The following is a 25,524-nucleotide window of genomic DNA, read 5'->3' as shown; positions in this document are numbered from 1 at the left end:
GCTCACATAACGTGTAATGTCTGGTGAAATGTTCTCGCATTACGTGTATTTTATGTTGAAAGCTTCTGACATTTTGTGTATTTTCTGGAGAAAAGCTGCGCAATGATGTGAATTTCCTGGAGAAAGGTTGACTAAAACTTGGGTGCACTTTTAAATTAGCTCCGCCCCATCCGGCCATAGCCACGCCCATTTTTTCGCCCGTGGGGGGGGGTGTCTTTCAATACCTAGCACCGGGTGTCAAATGCCCTAGGTACACCACTGCTGCCCACAAACAGACTTACCTTCCATTTCGGTCTCCTCCTCTACCTCCCTTCCTAGTGTACGTAACAGTTATGTTCTTTAAATGTTTGCCCAATTTCAGAGAAGACTTGTAATCCAGTCTCCCCTTTAGATGTAGAAAGCTCGGAGTCAGCAAGAATTCTATGTCTCCAGTGGAATCTGACCCTCTACGCTATACTGAAACTACAGATAGTTCGGTTTTGGAGTGACTCAATGAGTGACAATAAGGTACAAAGCAAGATCATAAAAGAATATGTTAATTTCAAATGTGTTAATCCAATCAGTGTTACTTAATTTACATTTTGTTGAACAGTGAGGAGAACGCCTGTGCATACCTCTAAGGCTGCATCTGAAATAACCACCAGCTCAGTGTGAAGCACCGAAATAGATTTTCTGCACACTTTGCATTGAATTCAGATGCAAATAATATGCAGATCTGCTACTACTTATTTTGCATAATAAGTAGTAGCGGATTTGCATATGATTTGCATCTGAATTGAATGCAAAGTGTGCAGAAAATCTATTTAGGTGCTTCACACTGAGCTGGTGGTCATTTCAGATGCAGCCTTAGAGATATGCGCAGGCGTTCTCCTCGCTGTTCAACAAAATGTAAGTTACAATTTTTTTTTTGCTTAGCTGCTCCCAAGGATTTAAATTTAGGTTAGGTCACTTGCCCAGAGGTTTGCCTCACCGTGGCGCAAGTGTCTAGTATAATATACTTTGCATGCAAACCATATTGGAAGCCAAGGTTCCTCCTAGTTTAATAAATGTTAGCACTTGTCTAGGATGCAGGGCATGCATTTTTCAGTCTGACAGAGGCGGTGTATGCCTGTGTGATTAACCATTCAATAGCAACATGTGTTTAGGGACGCGCAGCCTTTCCCCCCACCTTTCTTTAACTTTGTTACTTAATTTAATGTTACCACCTCTAAGTATTACCTTTTCTGTAAATAATGTTTTTATATACAGTATGTTATGTAAAATCAAGACTATATAACGTTGTATGCTATAGTTTATGTCTGACAGACCATTCCATCATCCATCATTGCCTGTCCTTAATGCTGCTTTCTGTTCAATGTTGCCAATCGAATATCCTAATGCAGGCCCAGATTTACCTCACGGGAGACTATAGGCACAAATGTCCTGGCACCCTAAACTTTGCCCTCCATGGACCTACAAATGCTTGCCAAACTACACTGCAACTGTGTTAGCTATCAAAGCTATGACTTCTCCCTTACTTCGCTTACCCGTCAGAGGTACTGTAGCTACAGGTGTCCTTTAGTATTAGGTAGCCAGAAGTACCCTCATTATTAAGTAGCTAGAGGTGCCTAGAGATGTCGCGAACGGTTAGGCTGCGAACGGTTCCAGGCGAAGTTTGGGGGTTCGCGTTCGCCTGCATCAGGCAAACTTTTGCGGAAGTTTGATTCGCCCCATAATGCTTTATTGAGCAAAACTTTGACCCTCCATATCACTGTCAGCAGACACATTATTGCCGAACACACTGCTCTCATTGCTGGAGGCCCGCCCACCCTCCCTCCTCCAAGCAAGGTCCTTATGCCATTTCACTCAGTTGTCTGCCTGCACTAAATAGTTATGGGACAGCTGCTACACACTCTGCTAGGGAGATTTTAATTAGCCTCTTGTGGGTCCCCTCCTCCCTCCTATCTATTCCCTCCTCCCTCCTATCGAAGGGAGGAGGGTCTCATCTGCCAGGGAATTATACTATTTCAAAAACCAGTTTACATCATACCATGGCTGGGAATCGAACCCAGCTCTCACTGTGTGGTGGGCAAGTCACCCTAACCACTGTACCACTACAGTAGTAACTGAAGCTGGCCTAAAATTTACCATTTATGCTTAATGCAATAGAAACATTAGGTTGCTTAAAGGGAACCTTAACTGAGAGTGATATGGATGTTTCCTGTAAACAATACCAGTTGCCTGGCAGTCCAGTTGATCTTTGTGACTGCAATAGTTGCTGAATCACACCCTGAAACAAGCATGCAGCTAATCCAGTCTGACTTCAGTCAGAGCACCTGATCTGCATGCTTGTTCAGGGGCTGTGGCTAAAAGTATTAGAGACACAGGATCAGCAGGCGATTCAGGCAACTGGTATTATTTTAAAAGGAAAAATCCATATCCTTCTCCATTTAGGTTCCCTTTAAGGATTTGTAGCATAAAAGCCAACTCACATTGGCTGGGATTTGAACCCGGGTCTCACTGTGTGGTGGGCAAGCACCCTAACCACTGTACCACAACAGTAGTAACTGAAGCTGGCCTAAAATTTACCAGTTATGCTCAATAGAAGAGAAAAAGTAGACAAGACAAATAACATTTATATCACACTTTTCTCCTGGCAGACTCAAAGCACCAGAGCTGCAGCCACTAGGTCATGCTCTATAGGCAGTAGCAGTGTTAGGAAGACTTGCCTAATCCTACTGAATAGGTGCTGGCTTACTGAATAGACAGAGCTGAGATTTGAACTCTGGTCTCCTGTGTCAGAGGCAGAGCCCTTATCCATTACACCATGCAGCCACTGCTTACGGATATGTAGCCAGACATGGCCTTGTCTTTTGTGTTCAACAGTTGTCCAAAGAGAACCCCAGATAGCCAATTTAATAGATGTATTTATTATTCTTGGTGCTTAGGTGTGATGCAGGAAATTTGGGCAACCACTAGGAAACTTGAGCTCTGTTAATGCAAATCGTATTTTCAGTGTTTTAGAAAGTATGCTATGACTAAGGAGCAAGTGTGAAGCTCCAATAAGCTTGAGCTATTTTTTGCTATGTTCGTTGTACACATTTTAGAATAAAGATTGGACCTTTTATATACCAGTTGAGCGAATCTCTCCCTTCTTCGTCTGAAAGGAAAGGATCCTGATGTAATCATTTAAATCTAGTGCTACGCCATATATGAATAGGTGGACAAGAGTATTATTTAGCAGTAAAGTCTTATGTTATGCTGTATATGAATACATTGTGCATTTTTAAATGAATTTCTAATAGGTGCATTGGAACACTGCACCTTTATTTGAAGATAGTACTGTTAATTTTGTTTTTGTTATATTTTTATGGTATGTTTTTTAACAATCACACTATGCTTTTTATTACTACCTATTTAATATTCTATTTATATGTGATATTATATAAGAATATTTAGTGTGCATGAAAAAAGGGCACAGTGAAAAAAAGGGCTTGGCTTGATAACGCAGTGGCGTGGGTGGATAATGAAATCGAATAAACTGAACATTGTTGTCAAACTTTGTTAACTATAAATACAATTGTTAAAACAGACAGAAAATAATAACAAAAAGATATTAACCTTAAAAAGCGTTACGTAATTCAACAATACAGCTTAACCCAACCCTACTCTCACACAGAACCCTCTCCTGGTGGTGCCTAAAACTAACCACTCCCCTAGCGGCACCTAACCCTAATTATCCTCCGGTGGTGCCTAACCCTAATTACCCCAGCGGTGGTGCCTAACCCTAACCACCCCCTGCTGGTGCCTAACCACGCCCCCGGTGTTGCCTAAAACTAACTGCCACCCGGGTGGTGCCTAACCCTAACCACTCCCCCTGGTGTTGCCTAACCCTAACCACTCCTTCTGCAGAAACATCCTTTTACACAAAAACGATAATATCTTTGATAACGTAAAATCTGTACATATAAACAAAATAATATGACAAAAACTATAAAGTTGCAAGCTTCTAAAACGATAACTACTTCAAAAACTGTTATGTTCTAATGTTGTTAACGATATTTATCGCAGAGCCCTTTTTTCTGCTTTTTTCGCTGTATTAACGATAATTGCATTAAAGTCTATGGCGGCGCCTTTTTCGTCCACCCTCAGCCACCGCCCTTTTTTCCTGCTACCAATATTTATGTTTATAAATTACAGTTATATTCTTTGTATACAGAAGGTATCAGGCAGCTCATGAGTGTATCCCCCCAAAGGCACAGATACTGACCCGAGGGAGCAAGGTGTGACTTGTGAAGCTCATCATTTGCGCACAGCAAATTTTGTTTCTTCTGTCAGCTTACTGCCTATTTATTCCACAAAAAGGTAAACCAACACTTACAGTTCTTTAAAAAAAAAAAATTAAGTTGTCATATTGGGGCACCTCCTTAACTCACCAGGGCCGGATTTGTATTTCTCACCGCCCAAGGCCAATGGTCAACGGCTGGTGGCCAAATGGAGCAGTCCCTGCAGGAAGGTGGGAAGTGATTGCTGTACCCAAACTTCCTGTCCATAGCCACATGCTGCACACAGCGTGGCAGCCACAGAAGGTGGACTGAGGCTACTGTGTGTGCTCCTGGCTACCCGCCTTTGTTACTCTGGTGCCCTAGGCCATGGCTCAGGTGGCCTTCCGCCAAATCCGTCCCAGTCACTCACTTGTTCTTCTGAGAGACAGTTAGCGAAATGACTATGTGCTTTGTTAACTTTTGTAGATGTTTCAGCATTGTATAGACAGCACAATAATAATACTAATTACTACCTCTGCAAGGCAAAGGAAACTATCATCTTCAGGTTTACAAGATGCAAGGAATCGGCATAAAAAGTTGCTTTCTGAAAGAAAGAAAGAAAGAACAGTATTAAATGATTATGATGTGTTGCAGTCTGGGGCAATTGCAATATTTCATATTCTGGGCGTCAGTGGCATCCCTACCATAGGGTGCAGGGGGGCGTGGCGCACCGGGTGTCAGACACCCAGGGGGGTGTCGCCACGACCCCCCACAGCAGCACAGCAGGAGGGGGAAGTAGAGCTAGAAGGAGAGGCTGTGGAGGCAGCGGTGGGGAGGGGGGACATGCCTCCCCCTCCCTCACCTGGGACCTCTCCTTCTGCCTCTCTCTCCCTCTCCAGAAATTAGCGGCGACAAGTGCGGGGCGGCCGGAGGCGTATGGACAATTACTCACCTGATTTCCGCGTTCCAAGCGTGGAGCGCAGCGTCATGACGTTACAGGTCTCCGTCTTCAATGCCGCCCACTGTGCTTCCTGATTAGCGGAAGCACAGTGGGCGGCATTGGAGGTGGAGACCTGTAACGTCATGACGCTGCCAGCGCTTGAAATGCGGAGATCAGGTGAGTAATTCTCTGTACGCCTCCGGCCGCCCCGCACCTGTCGCCGCTATGCTGGAGAGGGGAGAGAGAGGCAGAAGGAGGGGTCCCAGGTGAGGGACCCCTCCACAGCCCCTCCATCTAGCCCTGCTTCCTACTCCTGGGGCACCTACATTGGGAGCAACTATACTAGCTTACTGGGGGTAACTATACTAACTTACTGGGGGCAACTATACTAGCTTACTGGGGGCAACTATACTAGCCATACTGGGGGCAACTATACTAGCTTACTGGGGGCAACTATACTAGCCATACTGGGGGTAGCTATACTAGCCATACTGGGGGCAACTATACTAGCCATACTGGGGGCAACTATACTAGCCATACTGGGGGCAACTATACTAGCCATACTGGGGGCAACTATACTAGCTATACTGGGGACAACTATACTTACTGGGGGCAACTATATTAGCTATACTGGGGCAACTAAACTATACTAGTTATACTGGGGCAACTATACTGGCTGGGGCAACTATACTAGCTACACTGGCTGGGGCAACTAAACTAGCTATACTGGGGGCAGCTATCCTGACTGAGGGCAACTATACTAGCTATACTGACTGGGGCAGCTATACTAGCTATACTGACTGGGGCAGCTATCCTGGCTGGGGGCAACTATACTAGCTATACAGTCTGGGGGCAACTATACTAGCTATACTGGCTGGGGGTGACCATACTAGCTATACTGGGGCAACTATACTAACTATACTGGGGCAACTATACTAGCTATACTGTGGGCAACTGTACTAGCTATACTGGGGGCAACTATACTAGCTATACTGGGGCAACTATATTACCTACACTAAGGGCAACTATACTAGCTATCAGTGGTGCTCACCGCCAGGTCGTGATCACGCTTACGTGTGGATTCACGACCATTTTGACGCATTCCGCCTCGGACACGCTAAGCCGTGAATAGATTTTCAACCACGAAAATCTGCTTCGGCTTCGCGTAAATGCGGACAGAAATCCGCATTCACGCTCGTGAAACCCGGCACTGAAGTCGTGGTTAGCGGAAATGCGTCAAACTATGCGGAAGTGACACATTGCAGGCCAATCAGAGGGCCCCAGCCAGGCCCTAGCAACCAATCACAGGAGGGGAGCTATGCCCTCCCCTCCTGAATATAAAGCGGCGGCCATGATGGAAATGCTCTGTCCTTGCTAGACTGTGGTGATGAGAGGATTATCTCCAGGCCATTGTTGTTTGAGCAAGTGCATTTATTGTGTTAAAAACAAAGCGTTTTTTTTTGCTAACACTGCTCTTATACTGTACACAGTTAGCTAGTCAGTGAGTGATTGCTGTAGTTAGTTGTAGTCAGTGTAGTGTAGTGGGAGTGTGGGAGTCTAGTGATTATTTAACTGTGTGTAGTGCAGGCAGGTTCAGTGCTGCAGTGTAGTCAGTGTAGTGGGAGTGGGGATTATCTGTGTGTAGTGCAGGCAGGCAGGTTAGTGCAGCTGCAGTGTTCACTTGTATATTCCAGTGACACCGCCGGCACCGCCACTCTCTGCCAGCGCTGTTCATTCATTCTGTCAGTGACCTTGTGCCGTGCCCAGTGCCCACTGCTCGCTCGCTGGCATATAAGCATCTCATTACACAGTGTGACATCCTTGTGTGCCCACTGCATCCTTCAGTGACCTAGTTGTATATCCAGTGCCCACTGCTGTGCCCACTGCATCCTTCAGTGACCTTGTACTGTGCCCACTGCATCCTTCAGTGACCTAGTTGTATATCCAGTGCCCACTGCTGTGCCCACTGCATCCTTCAATGACCTTGTACTGTGCCCACTGCATCCTTCAGTGACCTTGTACTGTGCCCACTGCATCCTTCAGTGACCTAGTTGTATATCCAGTGCCCACTGCTGTGCCCACTGCATCCTTCAGTGACCTTGTACTGTGCCCACTGCATCCTTCAGTGACCTAGTTGTATATCCAGTGCCCACTGCATCCTTCAGTGACCTTGTACTGTGCCCACTACACCCTTTAGTGACCTAGTTGTATATCCAGTGCCCACTGCTGTGCCCACTGCATCCTTCAGTGACCTTGTACTGTGCCCACTGCATCCTTCAGTGTTCTAGTTGTATATCCAGTGCCCACTGCTGTGCCCACTGCATCCTTCAGTGACCTTGTACTGTGCCCACTGCATCCTTCAGTGACCTAGTTGTATATCCAGTGCCCACTGCTGTGCCCACTGCATCCTTCAGTGACCTTGTACTGTGCCCACTGCATCCTTCAGTGACCTAGTTGTATATCCAGTGCACACTGCTGTGCCCACTGCATCCTTCAGTGACCTTGTACTGTGCCCACTGCATCCTTCAGTGACCTAGTTGTATATCCAGTGCCCACTGCTGTGCCCACTGCATCCTTCAGTGACCTTGTACTGTGCCCACTGCATCCTTCAGTGACCTAGTTGTATATCCAGTGCCCACTGCTGTGCCCACTGCATCCTTCAGTGACCTTGTACTGTGCCCACTGCATCCTTCAGTGACCTAGTTGTATATCCAGTGCCCACTGCTGTGCCCACTGCATCCTTCAGTGACCTTGTACTGTGCCCACTGCATCCTTCAGTGACCTAGTTGTATATCCAGTGCCCACTGCTGTGCCCACTGCATCCTTCAGTGACCTTGTACTGTGCCCACTGCATCCTTCAGTGACCTAGTTGTATATCCAGTGCCCACTGCTGTGCCCACTGCATCCTTCAGTGACCTTGTACTGTGCCCACTGCATCCTTCAGTGACCTAGTTGTATATCCAGTGCCCACTGCTGTGCCCACTGCATCCTTCAGTGACCTTGTACTGTGCCCACTGCATCCTTCAGTGCCGTTGTACTGTGCCTGGTGCATCCTTCAGTGACCTTGTACTGTGCCCACTGCATCCAGTGATTCATTACTAGCAACATGTCTGGCAGGGTTTCGCGGGGTGAGAGGAAAGGGAGTTCAATTGCCTCAGCCACTTCTGGGACTGCTCCACGTCCAGGGAGAGGACGCCCAGCTGTACGTGGTCGTGATGCAGCAGAAAGGGGGGCAGCAAAGCCTGGGCCGAGTCAGCGGACGCCATTGTCCAAATATTTTAAAGTTTCTGGTCCCCGTGTGGTGGTTGAGCAAATGGAACCTGACGTACTCATGGACATCATGACTTCCTCCCAGACCTCTACTGTGAGCACCACTCCAAGCAGCAGCAGCCAACATCCCACGCTTGTTGTGACATCCACCCCAGCACCCACTGGTCAGCAGCCCTCCCAGGATGACAGCGTTCTGTCCCTCAGTCCGGCATCTGGGAACCTGCTGATGCAAGAAGCTCAGGACTTACTGGGGACTGATGTGGCAGAGATTGAGATCAGGCCACAATCACAAGCGTTGTTGAGTTCTGGTGATGAAGAAGAGGGGTCTGTGTCTGGGGATGTAGGGACAGAAGAGAAGGCGGGGGAGTCAGAGGAAGAGCTGGATTATGATGATGCTGCTGATGATGACGACGTTGTGGACCCTAACTATGTGCAACCTGCTGAGTCCGTGGAAGAATGGTCAGAGCAGGATGACGAGTCACTTCGGCCTAGGCAAGGATATCGCCATATGTCAGGCAGGGGCATCGGCAGCAGTGGGCGTGGAGGAAGTAGACAGGACACTGCTTCAGCCGGCACCACCACCATGCAACCCCCGGCAACGGGATCGGTTGAAAAGGGCGCCCGAGCTGCCTGTATGAAAAGGGCGCCGCCATAGACATCAATGTTATTTCTGGAAATATGGGCTACAAGATGTAGAAAAGGGCGCCCGAGTTTTGACATAGGCTACAAGCGGGCTCCCCTTTGTAGCCCATATTTTTTCGGCTACAAGGTTTTCGGCTACAGTAGGGCGCCCCTTTGTAGCCCATATTTTTTTCGGCTACAAGGTTTTCGGCTACAGCAAGGTGCCCCTTTGTAGCCCATATTATTGCCTTTTTTTTGTCGCCTATATTTTTATATGGGCTACAAGTGCTGGAAGCCGAATTATTTCATTCCCCCACTATCCATGGCGGCCTGGAGGGGGAATAGTAATTTACACATCCCATAGTTTTTTTGTAGCTGAAGTTTTTATATGGGCTACACCAGGCGCCTTTTTTTGTAGCCGAAGTTTTTACATGGGCTACACCAGGCGCCTTTTTTGTAGCCGAAGTTTATATGGGCTACACCAGGCGCCTTTTTTGTAGCCGAAGTTTTTATATGGGCTACACTAGGTGCCTTTTTTGTAGCCGAAGTTTATATGGGCTACACCAAGCGCCTTTTTTGTAGCCGAAGTTGGTATATATGGGCTCCACCAGGCGCCCTTTTTTACCGGCGCCCTTTTCATGTAGACCCCCGGCAACTACTACCACACATTGTTCCGCTGCACCCTCTGCTAGTGGGGGCCGCAGTAAATTAAAGTCACCAGTGTGGGATTGCTTTGACGAATGTACTGATGACAAAAGGTATGCGGTGTGCAGGTTATGCAGCAAAAGATTGAGCCGTGGGAAAAGTCTGAGCAAGATGGGTACCTCATCCCTCCAGGGCCACCTGAGAAGCCACCACTGCCGCGAGTATGCGGAGTTTAAGAGGAAGCAGGCACTGCTGGCAGGGGTTCCTGAGAGCAGAAGGCCCACCAGCGCATCAGCATCATCCCTCCCTCAGGGTCGTGAATCCCCCACAGCAGCAGCAGTAGTAGCACGCAAGCGCTCTTCCACCTCGGCTACTCAGGACACAGACATTGAGGCTGGCAGCCAGTGGTCATCTCTCTCCTCTGTTTTCCCTGCATCCCAGCGTCGTCAGACCCTGCTGAGCGACACCTTTCAGGGTCTGACCAAGCCTCTGCCTCCAAGCCACAGGCGGATCCGCAAACTAAATGGCTTGCTGGCCCGGGCCATGGCATCACAGCTGCTTCCCTACTCCCTGGTGCAGGAGGGGAGCGCCATGGGGACGCTGCTCCAATTTGGCATCCCCGAGTGGCAAGTCCCCAGTCGCCACTATTTCAGCAGGAGCGCGATCCCAGCACTCCACAAGTTTGCGGTGGAAAACGTGGCCCGTTCCCTGGACTACTCTGTGGGCAAGCGGGTCCACGTGACCATGGACTCGTGGAGTAGCAGATTTGGGACAGGTCGCTACCTGTCCTTTACGGCCCACTGGGTGACACTGATGGAAGGGAGGGAGGACAAGAGCGCATCAGCCCAGCCAGGGGTGCCTCTATCCATTTTGTCACTCCAGGCGAGAAAATCTGTGGCGCCCCCCCATGGTGCCCTTCTATGCAAATAATCGTAATGCAGCAGCGTTTCCCCAGAAAATAAACATAATGCGGCAGTGTTTCATCAGAAAATTCGCAATGAGGGCAGTGTTTCACCAGAAAATACACATAATGTAAGACTGCAGATTAGATTATTAGAAGCCGCAAGCCTGTTCATCACCTGGGGACACAACATCTGGCAGGGGGGTGACCACGGTCCCCCCCGAACAGCACTCATGACCGTCTGGTCGGCCTGGCACCCTATAAAATGGGTCAGAAGGAGGCACAAAGGGGGACAGAAGGAGTCACAGGGGGACAGAGGAAGGCGCAGGGGGACAGAGGAAGGCGCATGGGGAATGAAGGGGCACATGGAGACACAAGGAGGCACAAAGGGATATAGAAGGAGGCACAGGAGGACAGAAGGAGGCACAGTGGGACTAAAGGAGGAACAGGGAGGCAGAGGTAGCACAAGGGGACAAATAAAGGCAAAGGACAGAAGGAGGCACAGGGGGACAGAGGAAGGCGCAGGGGACAGAGGTGGCCCATGGGGACTGAAGAGGCACATGGAGACAGAAGGAGGCACAAAGGGATATAGAAGGAGGCACAGTGGAACTAAAGGAGGAACAGGGAGGCAGAGGTAGCACAAGGGGACAAATAAAGGCAAAGGAGACAGGAGGCACAGGGGACAGAAGGAGGCAGAGATGGCACAAAGATGAAAGAAGGATGCACAAGGCACAGAGGTGTCAGCTGCCTGCAACTTACGCTAAGTAGATGCAGCAGAAGCAAGTAATAGAACACCCACAGGGGTGTGGCTTAATTTTGGGTGGGGCTTAATTTGGGGGTGGGGCTTAATGCAGCAACATGGCGCCCCCCAGGACCAATGGCACTCCAGGCAATGGCCTGTACTGCCTATGCCTAGAGGCGCCCCTGAGCCCAGCTAGTGGTGCCACCACGCGGGATCAGGGGGGATGCAGAAGGGTCCTGTCACGACACTCCCTCTGCACCCGGAAAGCAAGCCCGCCTCGGCAGCAGCAGCGCCAAGCCTCGGCACTGCCAAGCCCTTTTAAAATTGGTGACCCTGGGGAAGGAGAGGCTTACGGCCACCAACGTCCTGGCCGCCCTCAGGAAGCAGGAGCGGAGGTGGCTGACTCCCAGAGGCCTGGAAGTGGGGTATGTGGCAGCCGATAACGGGGCCAACCTGGTGGCAGCAGTGCAGCAGGGAAACCTCCAGCACATCCCCTGCTTGGCCCACGTGCTCAATCTTGTGGTGCAGCGCTTCTTGCGCACCTACCAGGGGATGAGCGAGCTGCTGCAGGATGCCCGGGCGGTGGTACGCTTTTTCCGCCTGTCAGCCACTGCCTCTGCACTCTTGTCCACCTTACAGCAGCAGTATGGAAGGCCACAACACCGGCTGATCATCGACATGCCAGTTCGCTGGAATTCGACTCTGGCCATGTTGGAGCGGCTGTGCCAGCACAGGCTGGCTCTCAGGGCCTACATGCTAGACCTAAGTGTCCCCAGCAACCAGCAAGTCCCCATGATTACTGCCACTCAGTGGACACTGATGCAGCAACTATGCCTGGTGCTGAGTCCCTTCCTGGAGGCAACCAAGATGGTCAGTGAGGAGCGGGCCTCTGTGTGCCAGTGGGTGCCCTTGGTTTGTCTACTGGAGCAGGCAATGGACAATTTAATTGAGCGTGGGGATGAAGCCCTGAGGCAGTTGGAAGAACAGGAGCAGATGGCAGCACAGTCCAGCTCAGAGGAGGGCTCACAGCAGGTAGTGGAAGAGTTGGAGGTCCCTAACCTGAATGAGGAGGAGGAGGAGCAGAGTGCAGCAGGCGTTGTACGTGGATGGCGGTTTGAAGAGGACAACGACATGGCACAGGAAGAGGACAGGCATGCGTTATAAGACAATGGCGAGGGCGAGGAAGATCTTGCTGGCAGGGCCCACTTGTTTCCCATGGCTGTGCACATGTTGCGCTGCCTTCGCAGGGACCCCCGGGTGATTCAGATGCGTTCAAGGGAGGACATCTGGATTACCTTGATGCTTGATCCCCGTCTGAAGGGGAAGCTGGGAGACTTAATGACGCCATCCACCACCGAGCAACGCACAAGGGAGTTGAAGGAGGCCCTTGTGCGCAGACTACTGGAAGCATTCCCCCAGCCTTCCACCCCCACTGTAACTGCTCTGCCAAGCCAGCAAGAGGTGCCTGCCATTGCCACTAGCAGCACAACAACAACCACCAGCAGCAGCAGCAGCAACTGGCGCCCCGGAGACCTGAAGAGCCTAAGCAAGAGCCTGTATGCAGTGCAGCAGCCCAGAACAGAGGTGCCAGCCACAGCATCCACCACCAACCAGCACAAGCAACGACTGACCACCATGGTGTCTGACTATATGGGGTCATCCAGCGGGCTCAATGACACCGACAGCCCCGTGGACCCCTTGGAGTACTGGGTCAAGAGACTGGACATCTGGAGCGAGCTTTCCCAGTACGCCCTGGAACTCCTATCCTGCCCTCCTTCCAGTGTCCTCTCAGAGAGATGCTTTAGTGCGGCCGGTGGCGTGGTCACAGAGAAGCGCTTTCGGCTCTCCCACGCCTCTGTGGACAAACTCACCTTCCTGAAAATCAACCAGGCTTGGGTGAAAGGTGAGTTCCTGGCCCCTATTGTCAGACACAGGGGGACATGAAGTGGCTGCTGCATGTGCTGTTGTTAACTATGCCTGCCTTGATAAAGACAGTTACTACCTGCCTAGTGCCCACCTTGGTTAATTTTTTAGTGTTATGGTACTACTACCAGTAAGTTGCCATGGTCCTCCTTCTGAGCTGCTGAACTGACTGCCCGCTTTGTCCTCCTGACTCAGTCGCTACTACACTCTGCGTTCACACTGCCCGGGTCACTGGGTGCATTTAATTTTTTGGCCAGCACTATGACGCTGTGCTACTACTACTACCACCAGTATGTTGCCATGGTCCTTCTGTGCTGCTGCTGCTGAACTGACCGCCCGCATTGTCCTCCTCCTCCTGACTCAGTCGCTTCCCGCTGCTGCACTCTGCGTTCACACTGCCCGGGTCACCGGGTGCATTTAATTTTTTGGCCAGCACTATGACGCTGTGCTGCTACTACTACCACCAGTATGTTGCCATGGTCCTTCTGTGCTGCTGCTGCTGAACTGAACGCCCGCTTTGTCCTCCTCCTGACTCAGTCGCTACCACGGTACCACCAATGCACTCTGTCTGCGTTATCACTGCCCGGTCACCGGGTGCATTTAATTTTTTGGCCAGCACTATGACACTGTGCTACTACTACTACCACCAGTATGTTGACATGGTCCTTCTGTGCTGCTGCTGCTGAACTGACCGCCTGCATTGTCCTCCTCCTCCTGACTCGGTCGCTTCCCGCTGCTGCACTCTGCGTTCACACTGCCCGGGTCACTGGGTGCATTTAATTTTTTGGCCAGCACTATGACACTGTGCTACTACTACTACCACCAGTATGTTGCCATGGTCCTTCTGTTCTGTGCTGCTGAACTGACCGCCCGCATTGTCCTCCTCCTCCTGACTCAATCGCTTCCACCAATGTACTCTGTCTGCGTTCACACTGTCCGGGTCACCGGGTGCATTTAATTTTTTGGCCAGCACTATGACGCTGTGCTGCTACTACTACCACCAGTATGTTGGCATGGTCCTTCTGTGCTGCTGCTGCTGCTGAACTGAACGCCCGCTTTGTCCTCCTCCTCCTCCTGACTCAGTCGCTACCACGGTACCACCAATGCACTCTGTCTGCGTTATCACTGCCCGGGTCACCGGGTGCATTTAATTTTTTGGCCAGCACTATGACGCTGTGCTGCTACTACTACTACCAGTATGTTGCCGTGGTCCTTCTGTGCTGCTGAACTGACCGCCCGCATAGTCCTTCTCCTGACTCAGTCGCTACCACCACTGCACTCTGCGTTCACACTGCCCGTGTCCACTGACAACTCTGCTGCGATGTCATTGCTAATTGCTGCAAAAAAAAAAAAAAAATTTACAAAAACCTCTCTGGGGCCTTTTTGGCGTCAGCCACTCATCCTCCTCCAGCGGTACCTTCGCCGCCAAGTGCCATTGGAACTCGCCTTCACCTCTTTGATTGCTTAACGCGTATATCCCTTTTTAAAACCACGTATTACCAATTAATAGCCCCATTTACAGTGGTGATTTGTCTTTAAAAGCCATTAAAAAAAAAAAAAAATTTGGGGGGATTGTAGCATGTATGGGGGCTTTGTTATTAACGTTAAAAGAAATTCCGCCTCCGGGCGGGAATCCACGCATGATTACGCCATTCACGGCAGAAAATCCGCGTGGTTGCGTGGACGCGGACGAAAATCCGCATGCGGCGGGGCCGAATGCAGATTTTTTTTTTTGCAACCACGCGGATTGCCGAATTCGTGGATGAGGCACATCCGAGCACCACTGCTAGCTATATTGGGGGCAACTATACTAGCTATACTGGGGCAATGGCAGCAACATTCTCCAAGCACCCCCCAGCGTGAACTGACTTTCGGCGTCTAATAGACGCTGTGTCAGTTCACTGACAGCAGCAGCCCACAGCTGCGGCAGAGCAGGGCTACAGTAAAATGACGTCTGAAGCCCTGCTCTGGAGACTTTGAGTCTGCAGTGCAGGGCTTCGGGTGCCATTTTCCCATAGCCCTGCTATACTAAATATAATCAGGTACCCCAAATAAGCGCCCTCCACCTCTTTGAGTGATTTAGCCATTTTCCCATAGCCCTGCTCTAAGCGCGGGAGTTTCAGTTGCTGGCTGGCTGCAGAGGATTGTGGGAGCTGCGACGGACGGAGGCCGGGACAGGAGGTCTGCTGCTGCTCAGGTGAGTAAATGTTTTTTTTAATTTGTATTACTAGGTGTATCGACTGTTCTGGCCAGGTCTGCTACATGATTGAAATGTTTTCTGGCCAGGTCGGCCACATGATTGCATGTATTTTCTGGTCAAATCTTCCACATGATTGCATGTATTTTCTGGTCAGGTCTGCCACATGATTGCACGTATTTTCTGGTCAAATCTTTCACGTTTGCATTTATTTTCTGGTCAAATCTTCCACATAATTGCATGTATTTTCTGGTCAAATCTTTCACATGCTTGCATGTATTTTCTGGCCAGGTCTGCTACATGATTGAAGTGTTTTCTGGCCACGTCTGCCACATGATTGCATGTTTTTCTGGTCAAATCTTCCACATGATTGCATGTATTTTCTGGCCAGGTCTGCTACATGATTGAAGTGGTTTCTGGCCAGGTCTGCCACGATTGCATGTATTTTCTGGTCAAATCTTCCACATGATTGCATGTATTTTCTGGGCAAATCTGCCGCCATGATTGCATGTATTTTCTAGGCAAATCTACCGCCATGATTGCATTTATTTTCTGGGCAAATCTACTCACTTTACGTGTATTTTCTTGAGAAAACCTGCACAATTATGTGAATTTTCTGAGAAAAGGCTCACCAAAACTTGGGCCCACTGTCTTTGCGTTGCACTTTTAAAGGGAACCCGAGGTGAGAATAATATTGAGGCTGCCATATTTATCTTCTTTTAAGCAATGCCAGTTGCCTGGCTGCCGTGCTGGTCCTCTGCCAGTGGCGTACCTAGGGCATTTGACACCCGGTGCTGGGTATTATAAGACCCCCCCCCCCCCCCCCCCAAAAAAAAAAGTAAAGGGGCAAAAAATGGGTGGCGCTATAACATGCGGCGCGCGGCGCGGCAAAAAATGGGTGTGGCCATGACCGGATGAGGGCGGAGCTAACTGTAATTTGCCGTGAACCCGGGTGAGAGTGATATAGAGGCTGCCATATTTATTTCCTTTTAAACAATACTAGTTGCCCTGCTGATCTATTTGGCTGCAGTAGTGAACTGAATCACACCAGAAACAAGCATGCTTGTTCAGGGTCTGTGGTTGAAAGAATTAGAGGCAGAGGACCAACACGGCAGCCAGGCAACTGGTATTGCTTAAAAGGAGATAAATATGGCAGCCTCAATATTATTCTCACCTCGGGTTCCCTTTAAAAGTGCAATGCAAAGACAGTGGACCCAAGTTTTGGTGACCCTTTCCCCAGAAAATTCACATAATTGTGCAGGTTTTCTGAAGAAAATACACGTAATGTGTGCAGATTTGCCCAGAAAATACATGCAATCATGTCGGCAGATTTGCCCAGAAAATACATGCAATCATGTCGGCAGATTTGCCCAGAGAATACGTTCAATCATGTCCGCAGATTTGCCCAGAAAATACATGCAATCATGTCGGCAGATTTGCCCAGAAAATACATGCAATCATGTCGGCAGATTTGCCCAGAAAATACATGCAATCATGTAGCAGATTTGACCAGAAAATACATGCAATCATGTAGCAGATTTGACCAGAAAATACATGCAATCGTGTGGCAGACCTGTCCACAAAACACTTCAATCGTCAATAGTTGCCCCCAGTATAGCTAGTATAGTTGCCCCCTGTATAGCTAGTATATTTGCCCCCTGTATAGCTAGTATATTTGCCCCCTGTATAGCTGTCCCCAGTATAGCTAGTATAGCTGCCCCCAGTATAGCTAGTATATCTGCCCCCAGTATAGCTGCCCCCAGTATAGCTAGTATAGCTGCCCCCAGTATAGCTAGTATAGTTGCCCCCAGTATAGCTGCCCCCAGTATAGCTCCCCCCAGTATAGCTAGTATAGCTGCCCCCAGTATAGCTGCCCCCAGTATAGCTAGTATAGCTGCCCCCCAGTATAGCTAGTATAGCTGCCCCCAGTATAGCTAGTATAGCTGCCCCCAGTATAGCTAGTATAGCTGCCCCCAGTATAGCTGCCCCCAGTATAGCTAGTTTAGTTGCCCCCAGTATAGCTGCCCCCAGTATAGCTGCCCCCAGTATAGCTGCCCCCCAGTATAGCTAGTTTAGCTGCCCCCAGTATAGCTAGTTTAGTTGCCCCCAGTATAGCTAGTATAGCTGCCTTCAGTATAGCTGCCCCCCAGTATAGCTGCCCCCAGTATAGCTAGTTTAGTTGCCCCCAGTATAGATAGTTTAGGTGCCCCCAGTATAGCCAGTACAGTTGCCCCCAGAATAGCTAGTATAGCTGCCCCCAGAATAGCTAGTATAATTGCCCCCAGAATAGCTAGTATAATTTCCCCCAGTATAGCTAGTTTAGTTGCCCCCAGTGTGAGGAAAGCCTGGAAGGAGGGGTGGCGGGGAGGGGGGCCGGACCCCCCACCTCCCTCACCTGGGTCCCCTCCTTCTGGCGCTTCCCCCTCCTAATTAGCAGCAGCGGGCAGGAGTGGCGAAGAAGACTCACTCACCTGCTCCTGGCGATAGCGGCGGCGCATAGCGTCATCCTCACGCGACGCTGGTCTCCGACTTCTCTGTTGCTCACTGTGCTTCCGCCAATCAGGAAGCACAGTGAGCGGTGGAGAAGGCGGAGACCAGCGTCACGTGACGATGACGCTATTTGCCATCGCCTGGAACGCAGGAAGGAGGTGAGTAAGTCCTCTTGCCCACTGCTGCCCGCTGCTGCCAATTAGGAGGGGGAAGCGCCAGAAGGAGGGGACCCAGGTGAGAGAGGTGGGGGGTCCGGCCCCCCTCCCCGCCGCTTTCCCCGCCACCCCTCCTTTCCGTGCTGCTTCCCCCTCCTGTCCTGCACATTACACAGGCCTCTGTGGGAGGCCTGATGACACCCCCTGGGGCGCCCGACACCCAGTGCGGGGCGCCCCCTGCCGCCCTATGGTAGGGACGCTACTGTCCTCTGCCTCTAATTCTTTCAACCATAGATCCTGAACAAGCATGCAGCAGTTCAGGGGTTTCTGACAATATTGTCAGAACTGACGAGATTAGTTGCATGCTTGTTTCTGGTGTAATTCAGTTCACTACTGCAGCCAAATAGATCAGCAGGGCTCCCTATTGTTTAAAAGAAAATACATATGGCAGCCTCCATATCACTCTCGTCCCGGGTTCACTTTAAATTAGTTAGCACCGCCTTCATCTGGTCATGGCCATGCCCATTGTTCACCGCAGTGCGCTTCGCGCGCCGTAGGTTATAGCCACACCCATTTTTTTTGGGGGGGGGGTGTCTTTTAATACCCAGCACCGGGTGTCAAATGCCTTAGGTACGCCACTGCTGGGCATGTAACATTTAAATGCATTCTATAACAGAAGAATGAAAGATACTGTTTTGTTTTTTTTGTTTGTTGGTTTTTTTAGAACAGTGCAAAACTAGTAACAGACATTGGTTCATATTCACTAACCAGAGATAAAGTTGTTGTGCCCAGGGAGCATACATCAAGATTACTGGTACTAACGCCAGCTTTGTAGCACACATTGGGCAATGACCGTGAGATGCATTACGTAGCAACCGGGGCGTAACTAAAAATCACTGGGACCCCATGCGAGAATTTGGATGACCCCCCCCCCCCCCACCCCGCCCCATTAGGTGCAAAATGATCGTAACGCAGCAAAGTTTCACCATAAAATAATCCTAATGCGGCAATATTTCACCATAAAATAATCATAATGTGTGCAGCATTTCACCAGAAAATAATCATAAAGTGGGCAGCATTTCACCAGAAAATAATTAAGTGAGCAGCATCTCACCAGAAATGAATCGTACAGTGGGCAACATAAGCATTTCACCAGAAATGAACCGTAAAGTGGGCAACATAAGCATTTCACCAGAAAATAATCATAATGTGGGCAGCATTTCACCATAAAATAATGTACCTGCAAGAAAAATAATCTCCCGCACTGACAGGCAGAGAGCAGGGCTACGGGAAGATGGCGCCCAAAGCCCTGTACTGGAGAAAAAAAATAGTCACCAGTGCAGGGCTTCGGACGCCATCTTTCCGTAGCCCTGCTCTGCCTCCTAGAAGACTCCTGCAGGCTCAGATGAGCTGCGGGTTGCTGGGAAAGAACTGGCATGGCGTCTATTAGACGCCGCGGCCAGTTCAACAACTTAGGGGTCATAATCGGGTGGCAGCACTCCCCCTCCCCCCCGCACATGGCGCTTCTGCCCCCCCCCCCAACAAAACGGCCCTGGGTGGGCCCCCCTGCGGCTGAGGGGGTTGCAGCCCCTATAGTTATTCCCCAGTAGCACCTGCATTGCTAGTGTAACACACACTCCACAAATGGCATTACCTAGGTAATATGAGCTGCACTAATTGTGCAAGATGTGCTACATAGTTGGCAAATTTATTTAGGACAGGCAACACATTTCACGGAATAGCACAGTGCCAAGACTTATGTAGTTGTTTGCTTTCAAGCGCTTTCATTCACCTCCAGAGATATAGGCCTTTGCTCTGCAGTCCTATAGTGCAACTAAGTACACTCAAAGAAGGAAGCAGGGAAAAGTTTCTCTCAGTGGAAATCAACAATCTTTTTATTTAATACAAGGCACAACAGGTATAAAATCGAACACTCACATCAGGAGGGTCCTATGCCTCTATAGGACCCTCTCCTGGAAATCTCGCTTCCCACCCTTGTGGTACTATGAGCCAGAATGAAAACCGATCAGTGGTGTCAGTGGTGCCCGGTTCGCTCTTGTCCCGACTAGTTTCGGCCTTCTGCCGTCATCAGGGGAAGGCCGAAACTAGTCGGGCCGAGAGCGGACCGGGCACCACTGACACCACTGATCGGTTTTCATTCTGGCTCATAGTACCACAAGGGTGGGAAGCGAGATTTCCAGGAGAGGGTCCTATAGAGGCATAGGACCCTCCTGATGTGAGTGTTCGATTTTATACCTGTTGTGCCTTGTATTAAATAAAAAGATTGTTGATTTCCACTGAGAGAAACTTTTCCCTGCTTCCTTCTTTGAGTGCACTTAGTTGCACTATAGGACTGCAGAGCAAAGGCCTATATCTCTGGAGGTGAATGAAAGCGCTTGAAAGCAAACAACTACATAAGTCTTGGCACTGTGCTTTTCCAGTAATATATATGTGAAGGTGAAGAGGATCTATCCTTATCACAGCAGCGGAGCGTGTTGTTGAAGCAGCGCAGAGATATAGTGTGGAATCAGTCTATACGGAGCGCCTTTTCCATTTTTTGTTACTAACACATTTCACGGGTCACAGCCCGCTTTCTCAGGTCAATAAAAGTGCCAAACAAGGAAAAGCCAGGAGCGAGAGATGCCTAATGCTCCAAGCTGTTCCTTGTTTGGCACCTTTATTGGCCTGAGGAAGTGGACTGTGACCTATGAAACATGTTGCCCGTACTAAATATATTCATTTTTGTCTTATGAGACTCGCCATTGAGGTAAGCTACCTCACCTTTTTTCATTTGTACTATTGTTTTTAACTCGGTTTTACACATATGGGCGCCTGTTGATCCTTATTGTGCTTTTGTACCAAGGTTGGAGGGGTTCCTCTCTGGCCTCACGTGGCTCACACCTCCTGAAAGCTAGTCTATGAAGGACAGAGACCACACCCAGTCCAGTTTGACACCCCGAGTGGAGTTAGGTTTATTGTCTCCACCTGCTTCGAGCGGTTGGTTGCCCCTATTGCGACCTACCTTTGTGTGTATTCTCTCTTGTCTATTATTTCTACTCATTTACCACTAACATATTATGCTATCTGGGCTCCCGTTGTCTCTGTATCTTTTTTCCTATAATCTCCCCATCTTCCTACATACTGTGAATGACCATTTGCCCAAAAGCGAATGCGCCACACTTGCTATGAGTCTGAAAGCAGCTGCTCCTGCTCTTACTGCCTGAGGAAGTGGACAGTGACCCATGAAACGCATCACAATTTTTGGAGTACATAACCAAAAGTTGTTGATGACCATTTCTTGCTGACACTTCTGGGGGGAGGTGAGTTTTACTCCCCCTTGTTTTTATCATTTTAATATATTTTATTCCAATTGTAGCCTCTGTTTTACCTGTTTACATTATATTTTAAATAAGCCAATTAGAGATTTGGTAACAGCATGAAAAAGGATGTGGTTGAGCCCTCTGCTGTCATGAGGAAATAACAATATTTTTTAGCTTCCATAAGAAGCATTGTCTTCTGTGTCAACAAGGAAAAAACGGCTTTGATTGTTTTCATAGTATATGTAAAGGCATAATTACAAATCAGTGTGTTTCTGTGAGAAAACGCGGAAAAGCCACCGCGTGTGCTCAGAACAAGGCGGCTGATTCCGCATCCAACGCGGCGGTTTGCACGCGTGGGCCTACATCTGCTAGTATGGCTGAACGTGGAGAAACCGCCGCATGCCCTGATAGCGGTGCGGCTGGTTCCACGTCCAGCACGGCGGGTGGTACACAACACATGTCTGGTGTGGCTGGGACTGATAGTCCACACAGGTTCAGAAGGACGCGCGCGCGCGCTGAGAGGCAGAACTTTTATGACAGCCAGAAGGGAGTCAGCTGACCAAGCCGGTCAGCTGACGATTCTACCAGTTCCCATTGGTCCAGCACTTAGGGGAGGCGCTGGAGAGCGCTGTGCTATATATACTGGGTGCTGGTCATTCACTGGTTGTCTGCCGTTGCGATCACTACGTGGAAGCACTCAGACCTTTTTGTCAGAATCTGTGTTACCATTCTGTTATACTTCAGACTAGTTCCAGGGTGTTGATGATCACGGACCTCACACCCAAGATTAAGGACTTGTGTTACCATTCTGTTATACTTCAGACTAGTTCCAGGGTGTTGATGATCACGGACCTCACACCCAAGATTAGGGACTTGTGTTACCATTCTGTTATACTTCAGACTAGTTCCAGGGTGTTGATGATCACGGAGCTCACACCCAAGACTGGGCATTGTTATTATCTGTTATGACTTTCTGCTTTCCTGACCTCTCTTCTGATCACTGATTCTGTACTTCGCTATATCTGATACTCTGTTGCCAAACCCTGCATGCCTTAGGATTACCGAATCAGCCTCCTGTCTTTGTACTTTATCTGTCCGTGTGTTGCCGACCTGGCTTGCCCGACCTCGAGAGCTATCTCCCCTGTTTAGAGATAGTTCACAGATCAGTCAGTGACATCCTCCTATTGGTGTCACTCACGCTCTGGTCCTTCCTACTCCCAGCCTGACTCCTCCCTTCGGGAGATTCTCAGGCTACTGTTAGGTTCTTGTTCTCTAGTGCAGTATTCCTTACTGCCTTTGTACCTGTTCTCCAGGTATTGTCCTCAAAGTATTACTGTTGCACCAAACACTCATATCACTCCAGTGGCGGATCTAGAGGGGGGGGGGCCATGCTGTTCTCCACCTCCGCATCTTGTGCCTCCCTTCCTCCTATGCCCAATGCTTTCAGTCTCCCGCGCCCCCGCCCGCCGCTCTCTGCCTGCCGCTGCTGTTAAACTTTAGATTAGCGGCAAGAGGAGAGATGAGTACGCAAATAATCCACCCGTCGCGTCACATGCGGAAGTGACGTCATTAGCCTCTTCCTGCATTTGAAGCGCACCGGCGGGATGTGTGTGCCCTGTCTGTCTCTCCTCTTGCCGCTAATTTAAAATCAGCAGGGACAGAGAGCCAGCGGGCGGGGGCGCGGGAGACCGGAAGCATCGAGTACCAGGAGGTACAAGATGCGGAGATGCGGACATCACGCCAGGAACAGAGAGCCGGGGGATGCGCGGTAGTGGTGAGGACTTCATCCCCCTTCCGTTTGCAAGTCTCCCTGGCAACCCCAACTTGTTCTTATTCTGCCTGCCGAAGCCAACAATAATGTAAGTAGATGGGTGCAGGTATAGCTTGTGTGGGGAGAGGGGTGGGCTGGCTGTGCAGGAGGAACTTCCAATCTAACCCCTGCCGCATTCTGCTATATGTCCCCACAGGGCCTCTTTATTGCATTCTGCTTTATGTCACTACAGGGCCTCTTTACTGCACTCTGCTTTATGTCACTACAGGGCCACTTTACTGCATTCTGCTATATGTCCCCACAGGGCCTCTTTACTGCATTCTGCTATATGTCACTACATGGCCTCTTTACTGCACTCTGCTTTATGTCACTACAGGGCCTCTTTACTGCATTCTGCTATATGTCCCCACAGGGCCTCTTTATTGCATTCTGCTTTATGTCACTACAGGGCTTCTTTACTGCACTCTGCTTTATGTCACTACAGGGCCTCTTTACTGCATTCTACTATATGTCACTTCAGTGCCTCTTTACTGCATTCTGCTTTATGTCACTACAGGGCTTCTTTACTGCATTCTGCTATAGGTCGTCACTACTGGGCCTCATTACTGCATTCTGCTATATGTCACTACATGACCTCATTACTGCATTCTGCTATATGTCACTACAGGACCTCATTACTGCATTCTGCTTTATGTCACTTCAGGGCCTCTTTACTGCATTCTACTATATGTCATTGAAGTCTACAGGGCCTCTTTACTGCATTCTGCTATATGTCACTACAGGACCTCATTACTGCATTCTGCTATATGTCACTACTGGGCCTCTTCACTGCATTCTGCTATATGTCACTACTCACAGGGGCGTAGCAATAGGGGGTGCAGCAGTAGCGACCGCATCGGGGCCCTTGGGCCAGAGGGGCCCCGAATGGCCCTCCCTCAACTACAGTATTAGCTCTATATTGGTCCTGTGCTCATAATAATCATTTATATATATATATACTTTGAATAGTGGTAATCATTAACAAGCTATTTCCCATCCCCTTCTTGCACCTCTGACATTGTAGTTGCCATTGGCAGCTTTTAGTGCGCCGTTTCAATTGCTATGTATAGAGTGCATGGGGGGCCCCATTGTAAAACTTGCATCGGGGCCCACAGCTCCTTAGCTACGCCACTGACTACTCAGCCTTTTTACTGCATTTTACTACATGTCTCTGCAGTCTACAGGACCTCTTTACTGCATTCTGCTCTATGTCACTACAGGGCCTCTTTACTGCATTCTGCTATATGTCATTAAGGGTGTCTTTACTGCATTCTACTATATGTCACTACAGGGCCTCTTTACTGCATTCTGCTATGTCACTACAGCGCTTCTTTACTGCATTCTGCTATAGGTCACTACTGGGCCTCATTACTGCATTCTGCTATATGTCACTACAGGACCTCATTACTGCATTCTGCTATATGTCACTACAGGACCTCATTACTGCATTCTGCTTTATGTCACTACAGGGCCTCTTTACTGCATTCTACTATATGTCATGTCACTGAAGTCTACAGGGCCTCTTTACTGCATTCTGCTATATGTCACTACAGGACCTCATTACTGCATTCTGCTATATGTCACTACTGGGCCTCTTCACTGCATTCTGCTATATGTCACTACTCAGCCTTTTTACTGCATTTCACTACATGTTTCTGCAGTCTACAGGACCTCTTTACTGCATTCTGCTCTATGTCACTACAGGGCCTCTTTACTGCATCCTGCTATATGTCACTACAGGGCCTCTTTACTGCATTCTGCTATATGTCACTACAGGGCCTCTTTACTGCATTCTGCTATATATCACTACAAGGCCTCTTTAATGCATTCTACTATATGTCACTACAGGGCCTCTTTACTACATTCTGCTATATGTCACTACAGGGCCTCTTTACTAGAGGTGTACCGAACGGTTCCAGGCGAACATTGGGGGTTCGCGTTCGCCTGCGCCAGGCGAACTTTTCCGGAAGTTCGATTCGCCCCATAATGCACTATGAGGGTCAACTTTGACCCTCTGCATCACAGTCAGCAGGCACATTGTAGCCATTCAGGCTACAGTAAGCCCTGGAGCCCCACCCCCCCTTATATAAGGCAGCCTCCGGCGGCCATTACAGTCACTCGTGTGCCTGCTAGAGAGAGGAAAGGGACAGCTGCTGCAGACTTTTTCTCTTAGGGACAGATTAGTTAGGTTCTAGGCTGCTTTGCTTGTTCCTGACTGATTAATATTGCTTTAAAGCACCCAGCAACAGCTCTTTTCAGAGCTCAA

The 25,524-nt window shown here is 49.3% G+C and overlaps 1 protein-coding gene across 1 annotated transcript in view; it reads right to left on the bottom strand.

Annotated features, from left to right (window-relative positions):
• Nucleotides 1–25,524, bottom strand: part of LOC137541285 (BPI fold-containing family C protein-like) — a 166,271-nt gene that overhangs the window by 21,533 nt on the left and 119,214 nt on the right. Inside the window, exon 11 of the mRNA XM_068262523.1 lies at nucleotides 4,778–4,848. Coding sequence (XP_068118624.1) covers nucleotides 4,778–4,848 — 71 coding nt within the window. The remainder of the gene's footprint in view (nucleotides 1–4,777; nucleotides 4,849–25,524) is intronic.

This window comes from Hyperolius riggenbachi, chromosome 12 (assembly GCF_040937935.1).
Source record: "Hyperolius riggenbachi isolate aHypRig1 chromosome 12, aHypRig1.pri, whole genome shotgun sequence".
Taxonomy (NCBI): Eukaryota; Metazoa; Chordata; class Amphibia; order Anura; family Hyperoliidae; genus Hyperolius; species Hyperolius riggenbachi.
The sequence above is the reverse complement of the archived record's forward strand: the minus strand, read 5'-3'. Positions and strand labels throughout refer to the sequence as shown.